Source organism: Henckelia pumila, chromosome 2, assembly GCF_033568475.1.
Source record: "Henckelia pumila isolate YLH828 chromosome 2, ASM3356847v2, whole genome shotgun sequence".
NCBI classification, from domain to species: domain Eukaryota; kingdom Viridiplantae; phylum Streptophyta; class Magnoliopsida; order Lamiales; family Gesneriaceae; genus Henckelia; species Henckelia pumila.
The window spans coordinates 118,872,937-118,892,176 of NC_133121.1; the positions used below are offsets into that span (position 1 = coordinate 118,872,937).

General features: G+C 34.4%; 2 protein-coding genes across 2 annotated transcripts; both read right to left on the reverse strand.

Moving 5' to 3' along the window:
* Window positions 1–3,122: 3,122 nt before the first annotated feature.
* LOC140884295 (uncharacterized protein At4g22758-like) lies at window positions 3,123–4,536 on the reverse strand. The gene is made up of 2 exons (XM_073291010.1): window positions 3,771–4,536; window positions 3,123–3,502 (listed from the first exon to the last, which is right to left on the reverse strand). Exons 1-2 carry the CDS (start codon window positions 4,000–4,002, stop codon window positions 3,324–3,326), a joined length of 411 nt encoding a protein of 136 aa, XP_073147111.1. The 5' UTR covers window positions 4,003–4,536; the 3' UTR covers window positions 3,123–3,323.
* Window positions 4,537–16,525: 11,989 nt separating this feature from the next.
* LOC140882396 (DELLA protein GAI1-like) lies at window positions 16,526–19,036 on the reverse strand. Its single transcript, XM_073288378.1, has 2 exons — window positions 18,660–19,036; window positions 16,526–18,586 (listed from the first exon to the last, which is right to left on the reverse strand). Exon 2 carries the CDS (start codon window positions 18,545–18,547, stop codon window positions 16,850–16,852), a length of 1,698 nt encoding a protein of 565 aa, XP_073144479.1. The 5' UTR covers window positions 18,548–18,586; window positions 18,660–19,036; the 3' UTR covers window positions 16,526–16,849.
* Window positions 19,037–19,240: the final 204 nt, after the last annotated feature.

Sequence of the window (19,240 nt, forward strand, 5' to 3'; positions counted from 1 at the left end):
TAGCACATGTGTAATACCCAATGTATCCAATGGCTCGTATTATTACATATACGCGTAATTAATTATATATTGTTGACGTGACAAATTATTGGACATTAAATCTATCATTGGGACTTATGTGAACTCAACCATTAATAAGATGCCTCTTGCCAATAAAAGTACTGCAGTGCGACATGTCCATTAATTGCACTTTAATGTATTGTATTTTTCATGTGATTAGGATATAAATTATAAATTATAAAATTCATGATTTTAATTCGGCGTGTAATCTTTATTTATTTATTTATTTATTTATTTTTTGGCCTTTGGAAAGGAAGAGTGAGTTATTTAATTATTTCAAGGTCAATGTTAAAGGACGACTTTGGTTGTTTTCGAGGATACCATTTAATTGAAAAATCAACATTCACGTTCCCAAGATTAGACCTAAAAGGTAGCTTTAAGAAACTTCATTGGAATTGGAATTGTTTCTATAAAATGAATGTCTGTTTAAAAACTAAATAATATATTTATTTATTTATATTTTCAATTAACTTGTCCGATATTGGATTTTGATTTATTCAAGTTTTGATTTTGATAAATTAACTTTTAATAGACTGTTATATACTTATATCTAATATCTGACATGACATCGCGCAATAATTGAATACGGAATCGAGTTTGAACTTCATACAGAAAATGCCCGAGTTCTCGTTTTAGTTTTATATATTGAAGAAATAAATAAATTTATGTTTTTTGGGGGGAATCATGAAATCTGAATCCAGATAAAACCAAATTGGAAAGCTATGATTGAAATAATTAATTAAAGAGAAAATGTCCCACACGCAGTACTGATGGGCACAGGCTGGTATAGGCATAGAGATAAAACTTTAATGAAAGAATCAACTACCCAAACGCGCCTTTAATTAAATGTTAATGAATGAATGTCTCATTCAATGAATATCGAGTAGTTGGTTTACATAATAGCGGAATTTAAACACATATATATATATATATAATTGGGCTTTCTTCATCAGGTCACTGGACCTCTGTAAGAATGTTCTTTAATAGACACTAATTGCACATTTCAGGTAACACTACTCAGCCCCACTTTGAAATTACTACTCACATGCCATATTTAATATTTTATTTTATTTTTTTTATTTTTATTTTTATACAGACTTACATCAAAACATATTTGTGCACAAGATATTGTTCTATACAATTCGAGATTTTTCTGTTTGAGAAGTGCAGCGAGATTGAAAATGACATGTAGGAGTCTTGTGTGCCATTATGCACTACACAGTAATTACAAGTTACAACCACGTGTATGTCTATATTGTTAAGACTGAGATTGATAGTGAGAGAGACGGGTTTATATAATATATACTAGCAGAACGAAACACACCACGAATTGATAAGTGATATATCATCGCTATAAATTCATAAACTTGAATTCTATTAATTTGAGAACACAAAAAACGACGGTGCTCGGGCTCTATGAGAGTTCTAAACAGAAGCTAGCACAAGCTTGGACTCTCGAATAGAGTTTGGATTCATGAGTTTTGTTTAAAAAGAGACATTTGCAAAATTGCAAACTCAGATCACTAGGGGCTCGATCGTACTCATTCGTGCGCTAAATATATTTGCTAATTAATGATATTTTAATTTTGCATATTACTGTTATCCAAATATACAAATAAATATATTTGAAAATTAATTGTAAATAGCAAGAGTGAAGAGAGGTGACAATATTTTAATTCACTAAAGTTGAACTCAAACTCTTCCGAAAGCAAAAGCCGAAAAAAGGCTCAATCTCAACTACGTCTACATCAAGAATAGAAAAGCTCCGGTTGCCCTTCATCTCTAAAATTAAAATATTTTCCTTGTCCATGATTTTTCAATTTGTACCACATTAATTTGTAGGTTTACGATTTGGATTTTTTCTCACCATTGATGGGAATTGCATTGCTCTAGTTGTCCAGCAGAAGAAGGAAACTCCTTAGCGTGAAAGAAAAGTTCATCCAACAGAATGGAGGTCTACTATTGGATCCAAAGTTTACCAAGAACGAAAAAAAGGACTTGAAAAAAAGCTTAAGAAGGCCCCCAATGAGTACTTTGAAAACCGAAGTTTCTTTGTTGGGTTATGAATCTATGTCAAATGGTAAACTTTCGAGTCTGACTCAGGCAATTAATCAGATTAATGTAAGTGGTTGTCATATCATGGGACGATAGTGCAAGGATTTCATTCTGCAGCTTTGACGCCGTTGAATCATGGAGATGCCAAGTCTGTCACCGTATTGTTAGCTGAAACCTGGACCACAAAATAGCAGTTTCTGTGCTTCAGAGGTAGCCCTTCTGGATAAAACTCAAGTGATCACAACGGTAATTGGTTCAAGGGACGTTCCGTAAAATGGATACTGGATGCTACCAATCACACTAGTTGACAAAGAAAACTGATGTGAACGGATGGATGCTCTTGAAAGGAAAAATATCGACCAAGCCTACAAGAACGCAACTGGATATGAAGTTTTGCACAGCACCGTGCTGGCGACATATTTCGTCAAGCACATGGAGGAAAATCCCCTATTTGAGTTCTTAGAGTCAAGAATTATGAATGAAGCAATATCAAAGCAGCACCAAGAACTTGGTTTACTTGGCTGTGTAAGTTCGATCGCGAAGGAAAGACTGACATTGAAGAAGTCAAAACTCAGCTCGCAAACCTTACAAGCAATATGGCAGCCAAAATGATGGATCAATAACTCTTAATGATGAGCAATCTGATGGTATTCTGCACAATAATTCAGTTACCCTTCCTACCACAGACAAGAAGAAACATTTGGACAAGTCTCTCACCATTCACCAGATACTAGTTAGTTGTTTTTCTCTGTGGGTATACCTCAATAACCAAGAAAGAGGATGGAAAATATGAATTTCAAATTGTGCAGATTTATGCTTCGTCTTTTTCTAATCGTTTTTCTTTTATAATCATATTAGGACTTTGAATTGGGTTAATCCTCCAGCTTCAGTTTAATGAACTAAAGCCCATCATTACAAATATGCGTGTAAATTTACTGAAGTTCGAGATCACAGGAGCAAATAGCATCATAATCAGGAAAAAGAAGAAGAATTTGACATCAAGAAGCAATCAGATAAGATGAGCATCAACCAAATAGTAACCAAATCAAATTTATTGGTGAAAGAACAGAATCATTGAGTCATGTGTGCTTCGAAGATCTGGTGACTAAACAGAAAAAAAAAAGCTTGAAATTGATGAGCAAATAATCACCAACAACAGGGGATTCATAAACGATCCAAAAGTTCCCAAAGACTAGACTCGATTTAACTCAATGCGAAGATATCTTAAGGGATGGAGATTTATGGAACCATGTCTTCCAAATTCCAGCTGCCTTTCGAGACACTGAAGGTGACTTCTCATCCTCGATGGCATTCTCAGTTTGTGGCTTCTTGCACAGCATGAAGTTGCGGACACCAACTGACCCAATATTCTCCCATGGACTCAGAGCTATACAAAAAAGATAAAATCTAAATAAACATTCATCCTCATCAAAATCCATAAGCAGCACATAAAAACAATTTAGTCGATAAATCAAATTAAGCAACTAAAATTCTGAAAAACACACATACACACACACCTATGCATGAAATTGGTGTAAAAGCAAATTCTGAAAAACACACATACACACACACCTATGCATTAAATTGGTGTAAATGCGACAAGTGATCTACAAAACAGAACATATAATATCGACAATTGAACATAAAGTTAGTACCTTCAGTGCCAGAAAACGGGCAATACAGCATAAAATTATTGAGATTGGAACCAAGAACAGGGAGCCTGCCTTCCCTCGCATAGGATTTCGGAGCAGTTTCAATGACGGCAGCGACAAGATCCACCTCATTAACGACAAACCGAATGGGGCCAGCGCTTCCAAGCACCGTAACGCTAATCAAGAACCGGTTGCCCTTAAGGGGTTGATTCTTCTTCTGCTTATAATTCAACATCCTTTATCTTTTTTAAAAAATAATAATAAATTTTTGGCTTTCTTTCAAAATACTTTTTAACCCGAAATCTACAAGCGAAAGGAACAAGTAATGGAATAACAATGAAGGAAAAAGTGCTGTAAAATATGGGATTTCGGTTTGGGAAGAATATGGCTTTCTTATTCAGGGATCGAGGCCGAGGCAGCGGTAGTACCAGCCTTCCATGCAAGAACCAAAGCAGAAAGCAATAGCCACAGAAACAGAAAACCCCCTTATTGAAGAACAGGGGCTGATCATCAATGTCGCAGCCGAAATTTCCACCATTCACAATTAAAATAAAATTTGGGATGTAAAAGAAGGAAAACGAAACGGACAGGGAACAGAGAGAGGGATGACCAGAATCGAAAGGAGGGAAATTGGATGACGATTCAGCCAAAGATACGATCCAGGATTCCAGATGACTATGAAAAAAGGTGACGAATATCTTGCGTTCCTTTTATTGGGGGCGATATCGTGCAATTAGGGTTAGGGTTTGATCAATTGCTTGCGACTTTCTTATTATCGCCTACATCTTTTGTGAAAATATTTATTTGGCCACACCTCATTTTCTTTACTTTTTTTGTATAATTTTATTTTATTATATTTATGACAATTTTTTTTTGGCATCTTATTTATTTCTAATTTCTAATGTCATTCCAATTTCTAGAATTGATAATGTTATTTTAAAATTTTAAAATTTATTTATTTATTAACGTTTTTTTACGAAAATGCATATCACGTGTATCATAATCTGTTATTAGTTATATGTTATAACAAATAAATAATTTCCTATTATACAATCAAATATGATCTTTGATTTTTAATAATACATCAACCTCTCGAAGACATCGTCAAAGGTAACTTACACACTCTTATTTTATGTCGTGCTTGATTCAATTCATGTACAATTATTTTATATAATACTGATTTATCATCATTTTGATCAAAATATATAACCTATACTCGACTACGGGGGATTCTTAGCCGGCAAATGGGCAGTGCCCGATCTGCCGAATCCGATGGCCCCGGGCCATTTATACATCACATCATATTGATGTGTCAAGCCCCGAGCTGTTGGATTGCCCTCCGGGCACTACCCCGGAGGGCAGCATAGAATCACCCCTCGACTACAATGGAACACACGATCATTTAAAAAGATTTTATATAAATCTTCTGAATTACTTTTGACAAAATGTTTACTACACCTTGGTTCAACGAAGTATCCGAATAACTATAGGGTTTTACCCAGAGTGCACCAAAAAATAGCGGTTACGAGTTCCCACGTCACAAAAAAAAATAACTATAGGGTTTTATTTCCATCCTGTTGTGAAAAGTAAAATTTATAAAACTCAAAAACTCAAAATATTCTCAAACTCCACACTTTAAATTTATTCTCTCAAATTGTGTTTTTCTACACAAATGGAGAGACCTATTTATAGATCTCAATGGGAGATTAGTCCAAAAATTAAATCATCATCATCTACATCATCACACACTAATTTTCAAAATAATACAACTCAATATTCAACAATTCTAATATAATATAATATATTTTCAATACTCCCCCTTGTGATGATGATCGTCATATGATGATTTTCTTTATTACGTGTTTTATGCTGCCTCGTTAAAAACCTTACTAGGAAAAATCCAGTGGGATAAAAACCATAGCAAGAAAAAAAGAGTGCAGCCACGTAAACTCCCCCTCATGTTAATATGAGTGATTCTTCACATATTCCGTAGATTACGCATCCCAATGTTGTATATATGCTTACTGAATATCGTCGTGGAAAGTGCCTTTGTGAAGAGATCTGATGAGTTCTCACTTGATTGAATGTAACAGATATCAATATCTTTATTCTTCTCAAGCTCTTGAGTGTAGGCAAAGAACTTTGGGGGGATATGTTTGGTTCTATCACTTTTGATGTATCCTTCTTTCATTTGAGAAATACATGCAGCATTGTCTTCATACAACGTCACAGGCTTCTTGTCTACTCATAATCCACAAGAAGTTTGGATATGGTGTGTCATTGATTTTAACCACACACATTCACGACTTGCTTCATGTAATGCAATAATCTCGGCGTGATTTGACGAAGTTGTTACGAGTGTTTGTTTCTATGAACGCCAAGAAATTGCGGTGCCTCCACGAGTAAATACATATCCGGTTTGGGAACGTGCCTTATGTGGATCAGATAAATATCCAGCATCAGCATAACCAATGATACTTTGATTGGTGTCTTTTGAGTACAGAAGTCCCAAATCTGTCGTTCCTCGTAGATAACGGAATATATGTTTAATTCCGTTCCAGTGCCTCTTTGTTGGATATGAACTGAATCTTGCCAATAAATTTACAGCAAAAGATATATCAGGTCTAGTGCAATTTGCAAGATACATAAGGGCACCAATGGCACTTAGATATGGTACTTCTGGACCAAAAATAACTTCATCATCCTCACATGGATGGAATGGATCCTTTTCTATGTTTAATGACCTTACAATCATTGGAGTACTTAATGGATTTGATTTATCCATATTAAAATGTTTAAGGATATTTTCTGTATAATTTGCCTGGTGAACAAAAATTCCACATTCTTTTTGTTCGATTTGCAAACCCAGACAGTACTTGGTTTTTCCAAGATCCTTCATTTCAAATTCTTCTTTCAAGTACATCATAACTTCTTGAATTTCTTTATTCGTTCCAATGATGTTTAAATCATCAACATATACAGCAATAATTACACATCCGGATGTTGTTTTCTTGATGAAAACACAAGGGCATATTGGATCATTTACATATCCCTTTTTCATCAAGTGATCACTTAGCCGATTATACCACATTCGGCCTGATTGCTTCAACCCATATAATGATCTTTGCAATTTTACAGAATAAAATTCTCTGGGTTTTGAACTTTGTGCTTCAGGCATTTTAAATCCTTCAGGGATTTTCATGTATATATCACTATCAAGTGATCCGTATAAGTAAGCTGTAACAACATCCATAAGACACATTTCCAAATTTTCAGACACTGCCAAACTAATCAAATATCGAAACGTAATTGCATCCATAACAGGAGAATACGTTTCTTCATAATCAATTCCAGGCCTTTGAGAAAAACCTTGTGCAACAAGTCTAGCTTTATATCTGACTATTTCATTTTTCTCATTTCGCTTTCGAATAAAAACCCATTTGTATCCAACAGGTTTTACACCTTCAGGTGTGAGGACTATAGGTCCAAAAACATTACGTTTATTCAGGGAATCCAATTCAACCTGGATGGCATCTTTCCATTTGGCCCAATCATGACGAGTTTTACATTCATCAAAAGATTTTGGTTCATGATCTTCATTTTCATTTATGATGTCACAAGCCACATTATAAAAAAATATCTCATCAATATCTTCTATGTCTTTTCGGTTCCATATTTTTCCAGTATTAATATAATTGATAGAGATTTCACGATTCTCGTCAGTTTGTGGTTCTGACAGAACATTTTCATCATCAGGTGTTTCTTCTGGAACACCATTTTCTATTTTATGATCATCGTGCTTCTCTATGCCTTTTCTTTTCCGAGGATTTTTATCCTTGGAACCGACTGGCCTTCCACGCTTCAGGCGTTTAATGACATCATGAGTGTCTTCAATCTGTTTCTTTGGAATTTCAATTCGAGCTGGGGCATTTACAGCATGTATATATGATTTTGTCACCCCTTTTGTGTCTGCAAATGCATCTGGAATTTGATTTGCTATTCTTTGCAAATGTACAATTTGCTGTACATCTTTTTCACATTGTTTGGTCCTTGGATCCAAATGTAACAATGATGGTACATACCATGTGATTTCTTTTTCGATGTGTTTCTTTTCTCCCCCTAACACTGGGAATATTTCTTCATTAAAATGACAATCAGCAAAGCGTGCTGTAAACACATCGCCTGTCTGAGGCTCAAGATATCGAATGATTGATGGACTATCATAACCGATATAAATACCAATTTTTTTTTGAGGACCCATTTTTGATCGTTGAGGTGGTGCAATAGGCACATACACCATACATCCAAAAATTCTTAGATGAGAGATATTTGGTTCTTTACCAAATGCAAGTTGCAATGGGGAGAATTTCTGATATGCACTTGGTCTGATGCGAATTAATGCCGCAGCATGTAAAATTGCATGTCCTCATATAGAAATAGGGAGTTTTGTTTTCATAATCATTGGTCTAGCAATCAGTTGTAGACGTTTAATCAATGATTCAGCTAATCCATTTTGCGTATGAACCTGAGCTACAGGATGTTCAACAGTGATTCCCATTGACATGCAATAATCATTGAAAGTCTGGGATGTAAATTCTCCAGCATTATCAAGTCTTATTTTCTTGATTGTATAATCGGGAAATTGATTTCGCAATTTTATTATTTGAGCCATCAATCTTGCAAATGCCACATTCCGAGTTGACAATAAGCATACATGTGACCATCTGCTAGAGGCATCGATCAATACCATAAAGTATCGAAATGGTCCACATGGTGGATGAATTGGCCCACAAATATCACCCTGAATACGTTCAAGAAATATGGGTGATTCAGTTTGGATTTTAGCTGGTGATGGTCTTATAATAAGTTTTCCAAGTGAACATGCTTTACATTGAAACTTATTATTTTGAAAGATCTTCTGGTCTTTCAGTGGATGACCATGTGTATTTTCAATAATTCTTCGCATCATTGTTGAAGCAGGATGTCCCAATCGATCATGCCAATTTGTTAATATTGATGAATTATCCATCACCATATTTGATTCAATTGGACTTATATGTGTATAATGCAATCCAGTAGGGAGCATTGGTAGTTTCTCAACTTCAAATTTCTTTCCTGACTTATATGTGGTAAGACACATATATTTCTGATTTCCATCAGTCATTGTCTCAGTATCATACCCATGAGAATATATGTCATTAAAACTCAACAAATTTCTTTTCGATCGTGGTGAATATAAAGCATCATTTATCAAAAATTTTGTACCATTAGGTAACAAAAATTTCGCTTTACCAAAACCTTCAATCAAGTCTACAGGACCTGATATTGTATTCACCATTGTTTTTGTTGGTTATAGTTCCAAGAAATATCTTTCATCTCGCAGAATAGTGTGCGTTGTACCACTATCCGGTATGCAAATTTTCATGATATTATTTCCATGTTTGCTCATAGCATTTTCCATATAAAACTTCACAAAAATGTAATAAAGAAAAATTAAGTACAATACAAATGTAAAATATAACATGCTTTATAATACAAAAATGCATGAAAAATACAAATTTGTTACAATCTAGTCTCACCAATCTTTTAATCAATGTCTTCGAAATCATTCAAAAAATCTGCAGCACTGAAACTAGTTGAACCAATTAAATGGTCACTATTTTCAACAAAATTGGTCTCTTTTCCTTTCCCCTTTATCGATTCTTTATAGAGCTTACAAAGGTGCTCGGGGGCTCGACAAGTTCGTGACCAATGTCCCGGAGTGCCACATCTATAACAAACACTCTCGGTTCTTTTTGAGTGATTTTTATTTTCACTCATGTTTTCATGTTGCCTTTTTAGTGGGTGGTGCGTGACGCTCTTTTGAGATGAGTTACTGAAATAACTATCTCGATTATTTTCATATCCACGACCGCGTCCACGACCACGGTCATTTCTACGTCCACGTCCATGCCCACGTCCTCGACCTCGTCCACGACCAAAATCTGGTCTATTCCTTTGATTTTGGTTTTTATTTTTCATTACGACATTTGCTTCAGGAAATGCCGTTGATCCAATGGGTCGGGATTGATGATTTCTTACTAACAATTCGTTGTACGTTTTCGCCACAAGAAGACATGCGATTAGTTCGGAATATCTCGAAAATCCACGCACTCTATACTGTTGTTGTAGAGTTATATTCGATGTGTGAAAAGTGGAAAATGTTTTCTCAAGCATTTCCATCTCTGTGACTTCAAGTCCACAGAATTTTAATTGCGAGACTATTCGATACATCGCAGAATTATAATCACTGACTTTTTTAAAGTCTTGGAATCTCAACGTATTCCATTCATCACGGGTGGTCGGGAGTATCACTTCCCTTATATGCTCAAATCTTTTTTTCAGCCTTTTTCATAAAGTCATTGGGTCTTTTTCTGTGAGATACTCACATTTCAACCCTTCATCAAGATGTCGGCGCAAGAAAATCATAGTTTTTGCTTTATCTTGTGAGGTTGATATATTATTTTCTTTAATGCTTTCACTTAGACCCAATGACTCAAGATGCATCTCAACATCAAGAGTCCATGGCATATAATTTTTTCCAGTGATATCGAGTGCAACGAATTCAAACTTTGCCAAGTTTGACATGGTGGTACTAGAAAAATAACAATGCATTTTATTAGTTAATTTCCATTAATATGACAATACAAAATAATGGATAAACGATGAGTACAAGTAAGTGTACAAATAGAGAAAAAGCATGTGGTGAAAAATCGCTGGTGAGTACAAAACTCGTGAGCATGATAATCATAATCGTTATGAAAAATATCCTTTGAAAAGCCAAAAACTCCATCTTCTTCTTTTTTGAAAAAAAAACCGAGGAGAAAATGTTTTGAGATGAAGAATGAATTTTGGTGTGATTGAAAATGAGTTTGAGTGAAAATATTTATAGGCCAAAAACTAGCCGTTTGTGACCATTGGGGGTAAAGAAAAATTGAGTATATGTTGAATAAAAATTTGTGATAATGATACAATGCATATAATGATAATCATAATTAAATAATTATGTATATCATATCACATTATTATAAGATCGGTGTCGTAGACAGCCTTTTATATAATATTGTGAAATTATACCAATATAGTTAGTATAAAGTCAGATATAGTATATCATATCACATTATTATAAGATCGGTGTCATAGACAACCTTTTATATAATAACATGACATTATACAAATATGATTATAATGTTTAAAAACCTTAGAGGCTTTTATACTTGTCGTATCCCTTACCGGGAGTGTGGGATGTCGTCTTAACATCCTCCCAGGATTTATAACAAGTTTTTTTAAAAAAATTCATAACATGATATTATATATTAATATATACACAATAAAAATATATAAACAGTAAAATAAAAATTCTTACTTGTTGAATATTTTTGACTTCTTCTTGTATTTTGGAGCGTCGAAAATTATAGAGAACCTTCGAACGATCGTGCTGATAACGTGTTGTGAAAAGTAAAATTTATAAAACTCAAAAACTCAAAATATTCTCAAACTCCACACTTTAAATTTATTCTCTCAAATTGTGTTTTTCTACACAAATGGAGAGACCTATTTATAGATCTCAATGGGAGATTAGTCCAAAAATTAAATCATCATCATCTACATCATCACACGCTAATTTTCAAAATAATACAACTCAATATTCAACAATTCTAATATAATATAATATATTTTCAACACATCCGAATTTTTTAGCTATAAAATAAAATAAAATAATTGTGTGGAGAAAATAAATACATTATGAAAAAAAATTCTTTATTTATCGTCTTATTTTTTTTTGTTTTACTTGAAGTTTCGATGAAAAAGGGAAGATATCTATTTTGGTCCCACGAAATAATGGAAATAACAAACTTTTCTTGATTCAGTGTATCGACAAATTTTTGTTTATTTTTATATTAAATATGTAATCCACATTTATCCGTACATGCTGTTAATATGCACGGGGTGGTGAAATTTATATTTTGGTCAAACTTGATGCGCATTAAGAGTAGGTATTCTACAGTGTTTAACATAATCATAAATCATATTAAACACCCGGTCAACTATTTCTTGCAGAAAGCAAACAGTGGTCTATAAGCAACTTATAACTAATTTCGTGGAAAATTTCATGCTACATGGAGTGATGGAGAGAAATATTAGTCCACAAAAAATTGTTAAGGAAATTCACATGTTTTTTTTTTAAGGAAATTCACATGTTTTTTTTTTTAGCGAGATGAACATCTTGAATATTTTGAAAAAAAACATAAACAATAAGTATTTTTTTCAATATAACATAAAATATCTCCTTATTTCGATATTTTTACATATGCAAAACGCGTAAGCGGTTTACTGTTTGTTAGACGTTAATTAATTAAAAATTGTCTTGAAAACTACGTTCAAATATAAGTGTTTTTTTTGTGTGTTTTTTTGTGTGTTTTTAACAACAAAAAAAAAAACATGTTAATTTTCAGTACATTGAATCTTAATTTTAAACCCCTGCCTACAATCACATTGTTTAGCTCGTGTTTTTGCAATACAAAATTTCACAAAAACGTTCTCTCCGGTTTATTCTTAGAGATCTTCAAAAACATCGCCACCAAGGACAACCCCTTTTTTCCATTTTTGTCTGCCATGCTGCCTGGACACCTACTCATGCACACTCATAGTTATTTGTAACTTCACTTTATGAATAGAAACATTTTTTTTTAGAAAAAACTAAATCCATTAATTCATAGCCAAAGAGTCCATCAATACAATGTCCATAAAATTAAAGAGGATGGAAATATACGGTTAAACCACACTATATTAGAATCAGAAATAATGGCTTCACGAGCTAAAAAATGAGCAGCTTTGTTTGCCGTTCTTCTAATGTGCCGAAGTGATAGGAAATCCGAAGGTATCAACCGAGATCGAATTTCTATGGTCATGAAACCATCTGCACCTCGATCCTCCCCCAAATTAGTTACCTGCTTGAACCACCTGGAGTGAATCTGAGAAAATACAAACATTAGTGAAACCTTTACTTTAACAAAAATCAATCTCTTCTCTGATTGTCATCAATTCTGCACTTTTTACAGAACTCGGTCAACGAATCAAACAAGCTTTTGCACCCAACACCCTACCCTCCGAGTTCGAATGACTATCCCCAACACTAAGGCTATGTTTGGTATGGGTGACAATGGGTGATAAAATTAAAGTCTATAGGCTTGACTGATGTTTGGTTTAATTTTTCATAAATATGTTAAATCCTTTCAAGAAAGGACAAACTTGTATTAAATCTGTATAATTAAACCCACCAAAAATAATGACTAATAATCCACCTTTTAATATCAGCTCTTGTCCTACCCACAATCAAAACAAAACCCGTCACTTTCCAAGTCTTTCCTCTCCATAGCCGAAGAAGCGCCGAAAGAGGGGTTTCTCCGAGACGAAAAATCTGTAAAATCGAGAAGCAGATTCATACATCGTCCCTCATCGACGGTAAATCCTTGTCTAAATTTGTGATTACGATATTTATTTTAAAATGGTGTTGCAAAATTAGATTTCGTGACTAATTTGGGTAGCCCTTCATTTTTATTTTTTTTTTCAATTTTCCTATTCTGATATCATGTTTTTTATTTTCAATGTTTCCTATTAGATTCTCCAGACATGTTATGTAGTTTTTGCTTCGAATTGGTTGGCACAGATCGAATTTATATTTTGTGTCATTTTCCAGTATGTTTTGTAAATGAATCAAACTTTTTGATTGAATGCTTTAGTCCATCGTGTTCTGAATATGGGATGTTAGGAAAATTTCCAGAAAGTTAGCATTGGGCTAACTTGTGAAAGAACTTGCAAAATGTTCAAAAAATTGCAGGGAAATTAATTTTGTTCACGGCTTTGTTGCTGTCATTTTTCCCCCTATTTATAAGGGTGTTCACGGATCGGTTAATCGTCCGAATCAAACCAAAATCGAAACTTTGGTTTGAACCGAAAACCAAACCGTTAATTCGGTTCAATTTTCGGTTTTTGGTTTTCCGGATTTTCGGTTTTCCGGTTTGGTTCGATTTTTTCTCTTGTCTAACCGAACCCAAAATTGGTTTTTTTTTTACTTTTATATTTTTTAAATCATGTTTTGCATATTTTAAATAATTTTTTATATTTTTATGAATAAAATAAATAATAATAATAAATATTTACAAATAATAATAATAATTATAATAATAATAATAATAATAATAATAATAATAATAATAATAATAATAAAAGAAGTGAATTTTGGTTGACGGGTTGAGTGTATTAAGTTTTATTAAGGTTGGGGTAATTTGGTCATATTATAAAACCATATTCATTTATTCCTAGACATAAAATCAAACAAAACATAGTATTATTTTATAACACATATTACATATCCTCCTCTACCATTATTTTAATAACTCATTTATTTATCATTCAATAATCTCACCATTCATAACAAACATAACCTAAATTTATTCCGTATATCACAATATCCTGCATCGACGTCCATCCGTAGTTGGTTTGGTTATGGCGGATGCCATAATTATTTCTTAACATATGGAATCATCCTCAATACTTTCTTCGGTTACATGTATTTAGGTTTATTTGTGTTTTTGTACATATTGATAAAATTAATAGAAATAATAATTTTTTTTTTTTTGAGAGGAAGAAATAACTAATATATTGATCAGGAGTGAAAAGGCAAAAATTCTTGTGATAATGTTTCACGGGTTAATTTCGTGAGACGGATTTCAATCCGACCGAAATCATGCAAAAATATTTTTTTTTTGTTCAGAATATTTATTTTTATGATAAAAATAAGTCAGATCTATCTCTCTAGAGATATAGCTATGGAGACGGTCAGAAAAAACCAACTCAATTATTAAAAGGATCCTCGTCAAAATAGACCAATGACAGATGGACCCGGCCCAGTTGAAGTTTCCCGGAAATATGACCAACAATGGAGGCTCGTTGACAATAAAGTGTCATGATTTTGAACCTTGGTGAGCCAATATATTCTTTTAGAAGTCCAAGATATAATCGTTCTACAAATTGAGCCACCAAGAAAATTAGCCCAATTAGGATTTGGATCAAGCCTGCTACATTTTCGATTTCAGGCTCATTGGTTCCCCTTTTTGCGAAATAAGGAAAAGCGATAAACACAATTTTGTCCTCATCATATAGTTGTTTTAATTAGTTTTCAGCTATGCTTAGACACAAAATGTGGTGAAAAAAATGGAATTGGATCCTCTGCAGTGGGGACTCCACATCACCATATGCTGTGAGATTAATTTTGGTAACAAAATTAATTTATGGTAATTGTTTAAGATTTGGTTTTGCTCATTTTTTTATGTTCCCACGTTTGAAAATTTTAATGATTTGTTTTTCTAAATTTAAAATTTGTTTTACTTTATTACTTTGTATTATTATGTAGATTGATACATAATTTTTATTTCTTAGAATAATAATTAATGATGATAAAATTACAAATAAGAAGTAGTATTATTATTTTTTTGCTAATGTAAAATAATAGTGATTTGATGAAATTGAAAACTAAAAAACGTGTACTTGTGGGAAAAAAACTTATGACAATAATTTTATAAATTTAACCGGAATTCAATATCTCAAAAATTTGTCCTTCAAATATTTTTTTTTGTTTACTTAATTTTTTTAAGTCAAAATAATTAGAAATTGTTAAATAATAAATTTTTATCATTAATATAATAATATTTAAATTTAAAATCATTAATTTAACTTAATAGAACTAAATTATATATATTAATATAAATATATATTAGTTCATATAAAATAAATTTTAAAAAATTAATATTAAATTTACCCGTAAATTAATTTTTTAATGCCATGCTAATCATTAATTTATCAATTGTAATATTCTATCAACTTATTAATATAATTTTTGTTACTAATCTCCATATACTAAATTTAAAATTTGAATAATAAATCATTTAAATTATCAGATGTGGACACATAAAAAATGTTAATAAAACCAAATTTTAAACATTTGCCATAAATTAATTTTGTTGCCAAAATTACTATACCACAGCATATGGTGCTGTGGTAGCCCCACTGTAGAAGATCTAAGTCCGAAAAAAATGTGGATGTAGATGCAATTTGAAGTATATAATTAAAAAATATGCAGCATCCAGCTTACCTGACAAGCTATATAATATTGTGGTTAACATATTATGCTCCTTAATCATGTTTTGAACACGTCAGTCCATCAAAGCTCCATCCACTTAATTATTCTTATTATCATATTATAATTATAATATTATATATACCAGTCTCTCATGGAATTGCATGAATTCTGCAGCACAAAATCCTGCCCAAAAGATACGACTTCAAAATGAATCAATAATACGATTGATTCCCCATGTGAAAATTACAAGGTTAGAAATCAACACAAATCAGATTCTTCACAAGCGAAGAACCCAAGATATTTCGGGACCAGAAGTTTGAGAAAATGACTTGATAGAATTTTAGGACAAAATTTAATAATTTAGTTTAAAAATTCTAATATCCATATATAACGTTCTGATAAATGGGCACGGCACGGACGGCCATACATATATTTTAGTTAAGTTCCCTTTATTAAAATTATGAATATGTTAGGTTATACATATAATATTTGATATATTCGCATTCTTTGGGCTAATTAGATAGAATTCATTCCACAATAAGTAGGTTTTTTGTTAGACGATTTCATTCGTGAGACGGGTCAACAATTATTCATTACTAAAATAAATGGCAATACTTTTAACATCAAAAGTAATATTTTATCATAAATGACCCAATTAAAAGATTCGGGTCACAAAATTTACCTATTTAATTTGACACTTCTAATCGGAGGTAAAATGAATAATTTCAACGAGATTTTCACCCAATAAAACCAAGTAAATGCAACTTTTGAAAGAAAGATCGTAACAAAGTAAATAGGAACACAGATAAAATTTAGAAACCGATAGTGGGTCCAACCCCACCTTGGCAAATGCAGTCCCAGCTAAGTAACCCTGGGTCCATTCAGAGCGGGTCGAATTGAGTTAACCCGGTTTCCACGCCGAGGTAGCAATCAATGGCCTAGTGTGCCAACCCAACATCAAACACCCGTTGCTTTCCTCCACTCTATACCCATCCCCGCCACCGAACAAAGCCAGCAACATCCCAGCCTGCTTGTAAGCATTCGAACCCAAGTGAACCGACTCGAACCCAGACGAACCCAACCTATTCTTCCACTGAGACAACGGCTCATGCCGCTCGACCCGGTCTGCTCCCTCACAAGCCACCACATTGCAAATCTGGCCCCCCAAATACACCTCACTCATCAACTTATCTTGATCGCTAACCATCCCTTCCACACCACAACTCTCTATCGAATCGAAGAGAGTTGAATAATAATGCAATGCCTCGTTGAACCGGTCCAAGAAAACCGGCCCGTTGTGATTGGCCTCTTGCTCAACCACTGTAAAGATTTCAGGCTCCATCGCCCTCACCACTTGCAACACCTTCTCTATGGCTCCCGGCCTAGCTAGTAGTTGATGCAGCTCGAAGATGGAATTCACAGCCACTGCCTCGCCTTCCCGGATATCGAACATGGAAGAATCAAGATCAGCTAAAGAACTTGCTACGAATCCTTTGTACTCAAACTCCACGTCGATTGTTCCAGCCAATTGGGCTAATTTCCACCCCACTTCTTGCAGATGATCGGTGTTGTCCTGAGATGGTGGGCCAACTCCGGTCAATCGGAAATTTGGCGGGCCGCCGGGTCGCAAGGCCAACGCCTGTAACAACGCCGGCCATTGCATTCCCTGTTTCATGCTAAAATCGATGACGTGGACGCGGTTTTTGCCAGCAAATGCTTCGAGAATCGCTTGATTTGCCGTGAAATGAGCGAATTTGAGATTCGGGCATGTCTCGTAGAAGTGCATTTGTAATAGATCAGCGAAGGCGGAATCCTGTGGATTTGAAGGATACAATTTATAGATCCTTCTCGCCAAAGCTTCTGCGAAATATGTGGCAACTTTTCTCATGGCTCCCGATTGGGAAACAGCCAAAATCCCGATGCTTTTCACCAAAGCTTCCGCCAATTTCAGGTTCTCTTGCTGAACTGCTTCCGCGCAGGCCATTAGCGAGTGGACGAGTCGTATGCCGTTTTCCTGTGAGTCCACCAGGACAATCTGCCGAGTCGACTCATCTGGGAAATTCCACGGAGCATCGCCTATATCAGCTGAATATGGCACCGACTTCAACTTCTTTCGCGGTGGTAATGGCACCGTAGCCGGTGGAGGATGAGGAGGTTGAGTTCTGGGGTAGACGGCTGGTCCGGGTACTGCAATAAGTTCCGATCCGAAGTCAGAGTGCGGCACCTGCGCCGTCTGGGTGGCTTCGAGAAATGGATCCAGGATTATAGCTGAGGCAGGTGAATCCAGCTCTGGTAAAGGGTTGAACCCTGAAATCATGGACTCCAGCCACGAGGAGATATCTGAAGGATTGTAATGAACATTTTCGGAGGCAAGCTCAGAGACGTTGCCGTCTTCTTGCTGAACGCTTCCCATCGCCTCTTCCAACTGTTCAATCTTTTGCGCCACTGACGCCATATCGGAGTGCTTCACGTTGTAGCCCAACACAGCAAACAGCTCATCAAATCCGGCATCGCTCTGCTGCTGTTTCCCGGATTCCGAACACCACATCTTGGCTTTTCTGGAGTAATTTTCTTGATTAAAGTTGTCTCTCTTCATCATCTTGCAACACGGAGGACCTCAAAAACTCAAGATCTTTTCCTGCGTACAGTATTTTCCTTAACGAGTGAATAGGAAAAAGAATCTATACATCGAGGACTGGGGGAAGCCTTGCCTTTAACTTCATTTTTCCCTCTGGTTCTTAGTTCTTGTTCGCCCAGTGAGGCCTTTCTTTCTTGCTCACTTTCACTTGAGTGTGTGTGTGGGGTTTATAGAGAGAGAATCAAGATGCTATTGGGAACTATGACAATGGTTGAGAGAGAGAGAGGGAAAGAAGGAGCTTTCATGGAGGTGGGGACGCTCTTCAATGGGGGCCATAACTGAATATTACAGCAACCACAGAAACAGATAAAAACCAGGTATATACATTTTCGCTTTCAAGAAACGGAGCGGTAAATAAAATTTCTATCTAATAAATATTTATTTGAAATATAATATAATAATTTTGTTTAGTGGGGATATAAATCAATTCAATTTCTATTTAAAGCAAGCTTTGTTGGAGTCGTACTAGTAGGTCACCACACTATAGACCATAGGTATGAAGAATATTCATGAAATTAGTCTACAAATGTTCAAGAATGTGCAAATGGCTTTTATATGCCTAATTTAGGTGACTCCAGAGAATTACCTGCTGGGATTTGGTGCAACAAATTTCTAATAAAACATAAATGTATGTATATTCGAATTATATTTATT

Coding starts and splice junctions, on each gene's coding strand:
- LOC140884295 (XM_073291010.1), bottom strand. CDS start 4,002: ATGTTGAATTATAAGCAGAAGAAGAATCAACCCCTTAAGGGCAACCGG. Junction 3,503..3,770: donor CCCGTTTTCTGGCACTGAAG/GTACTAACTTTA, acceptor TTTTTTGTATAG/CTCTGAGTCCATGGGAGAAT.
- LOC140882396 (XM_073288378.1), bottom strand. CDS start 18,547: ATGATGAAGAGAGACAACTTTAATCAAGAAAATTACTCCAGAAAAGCC.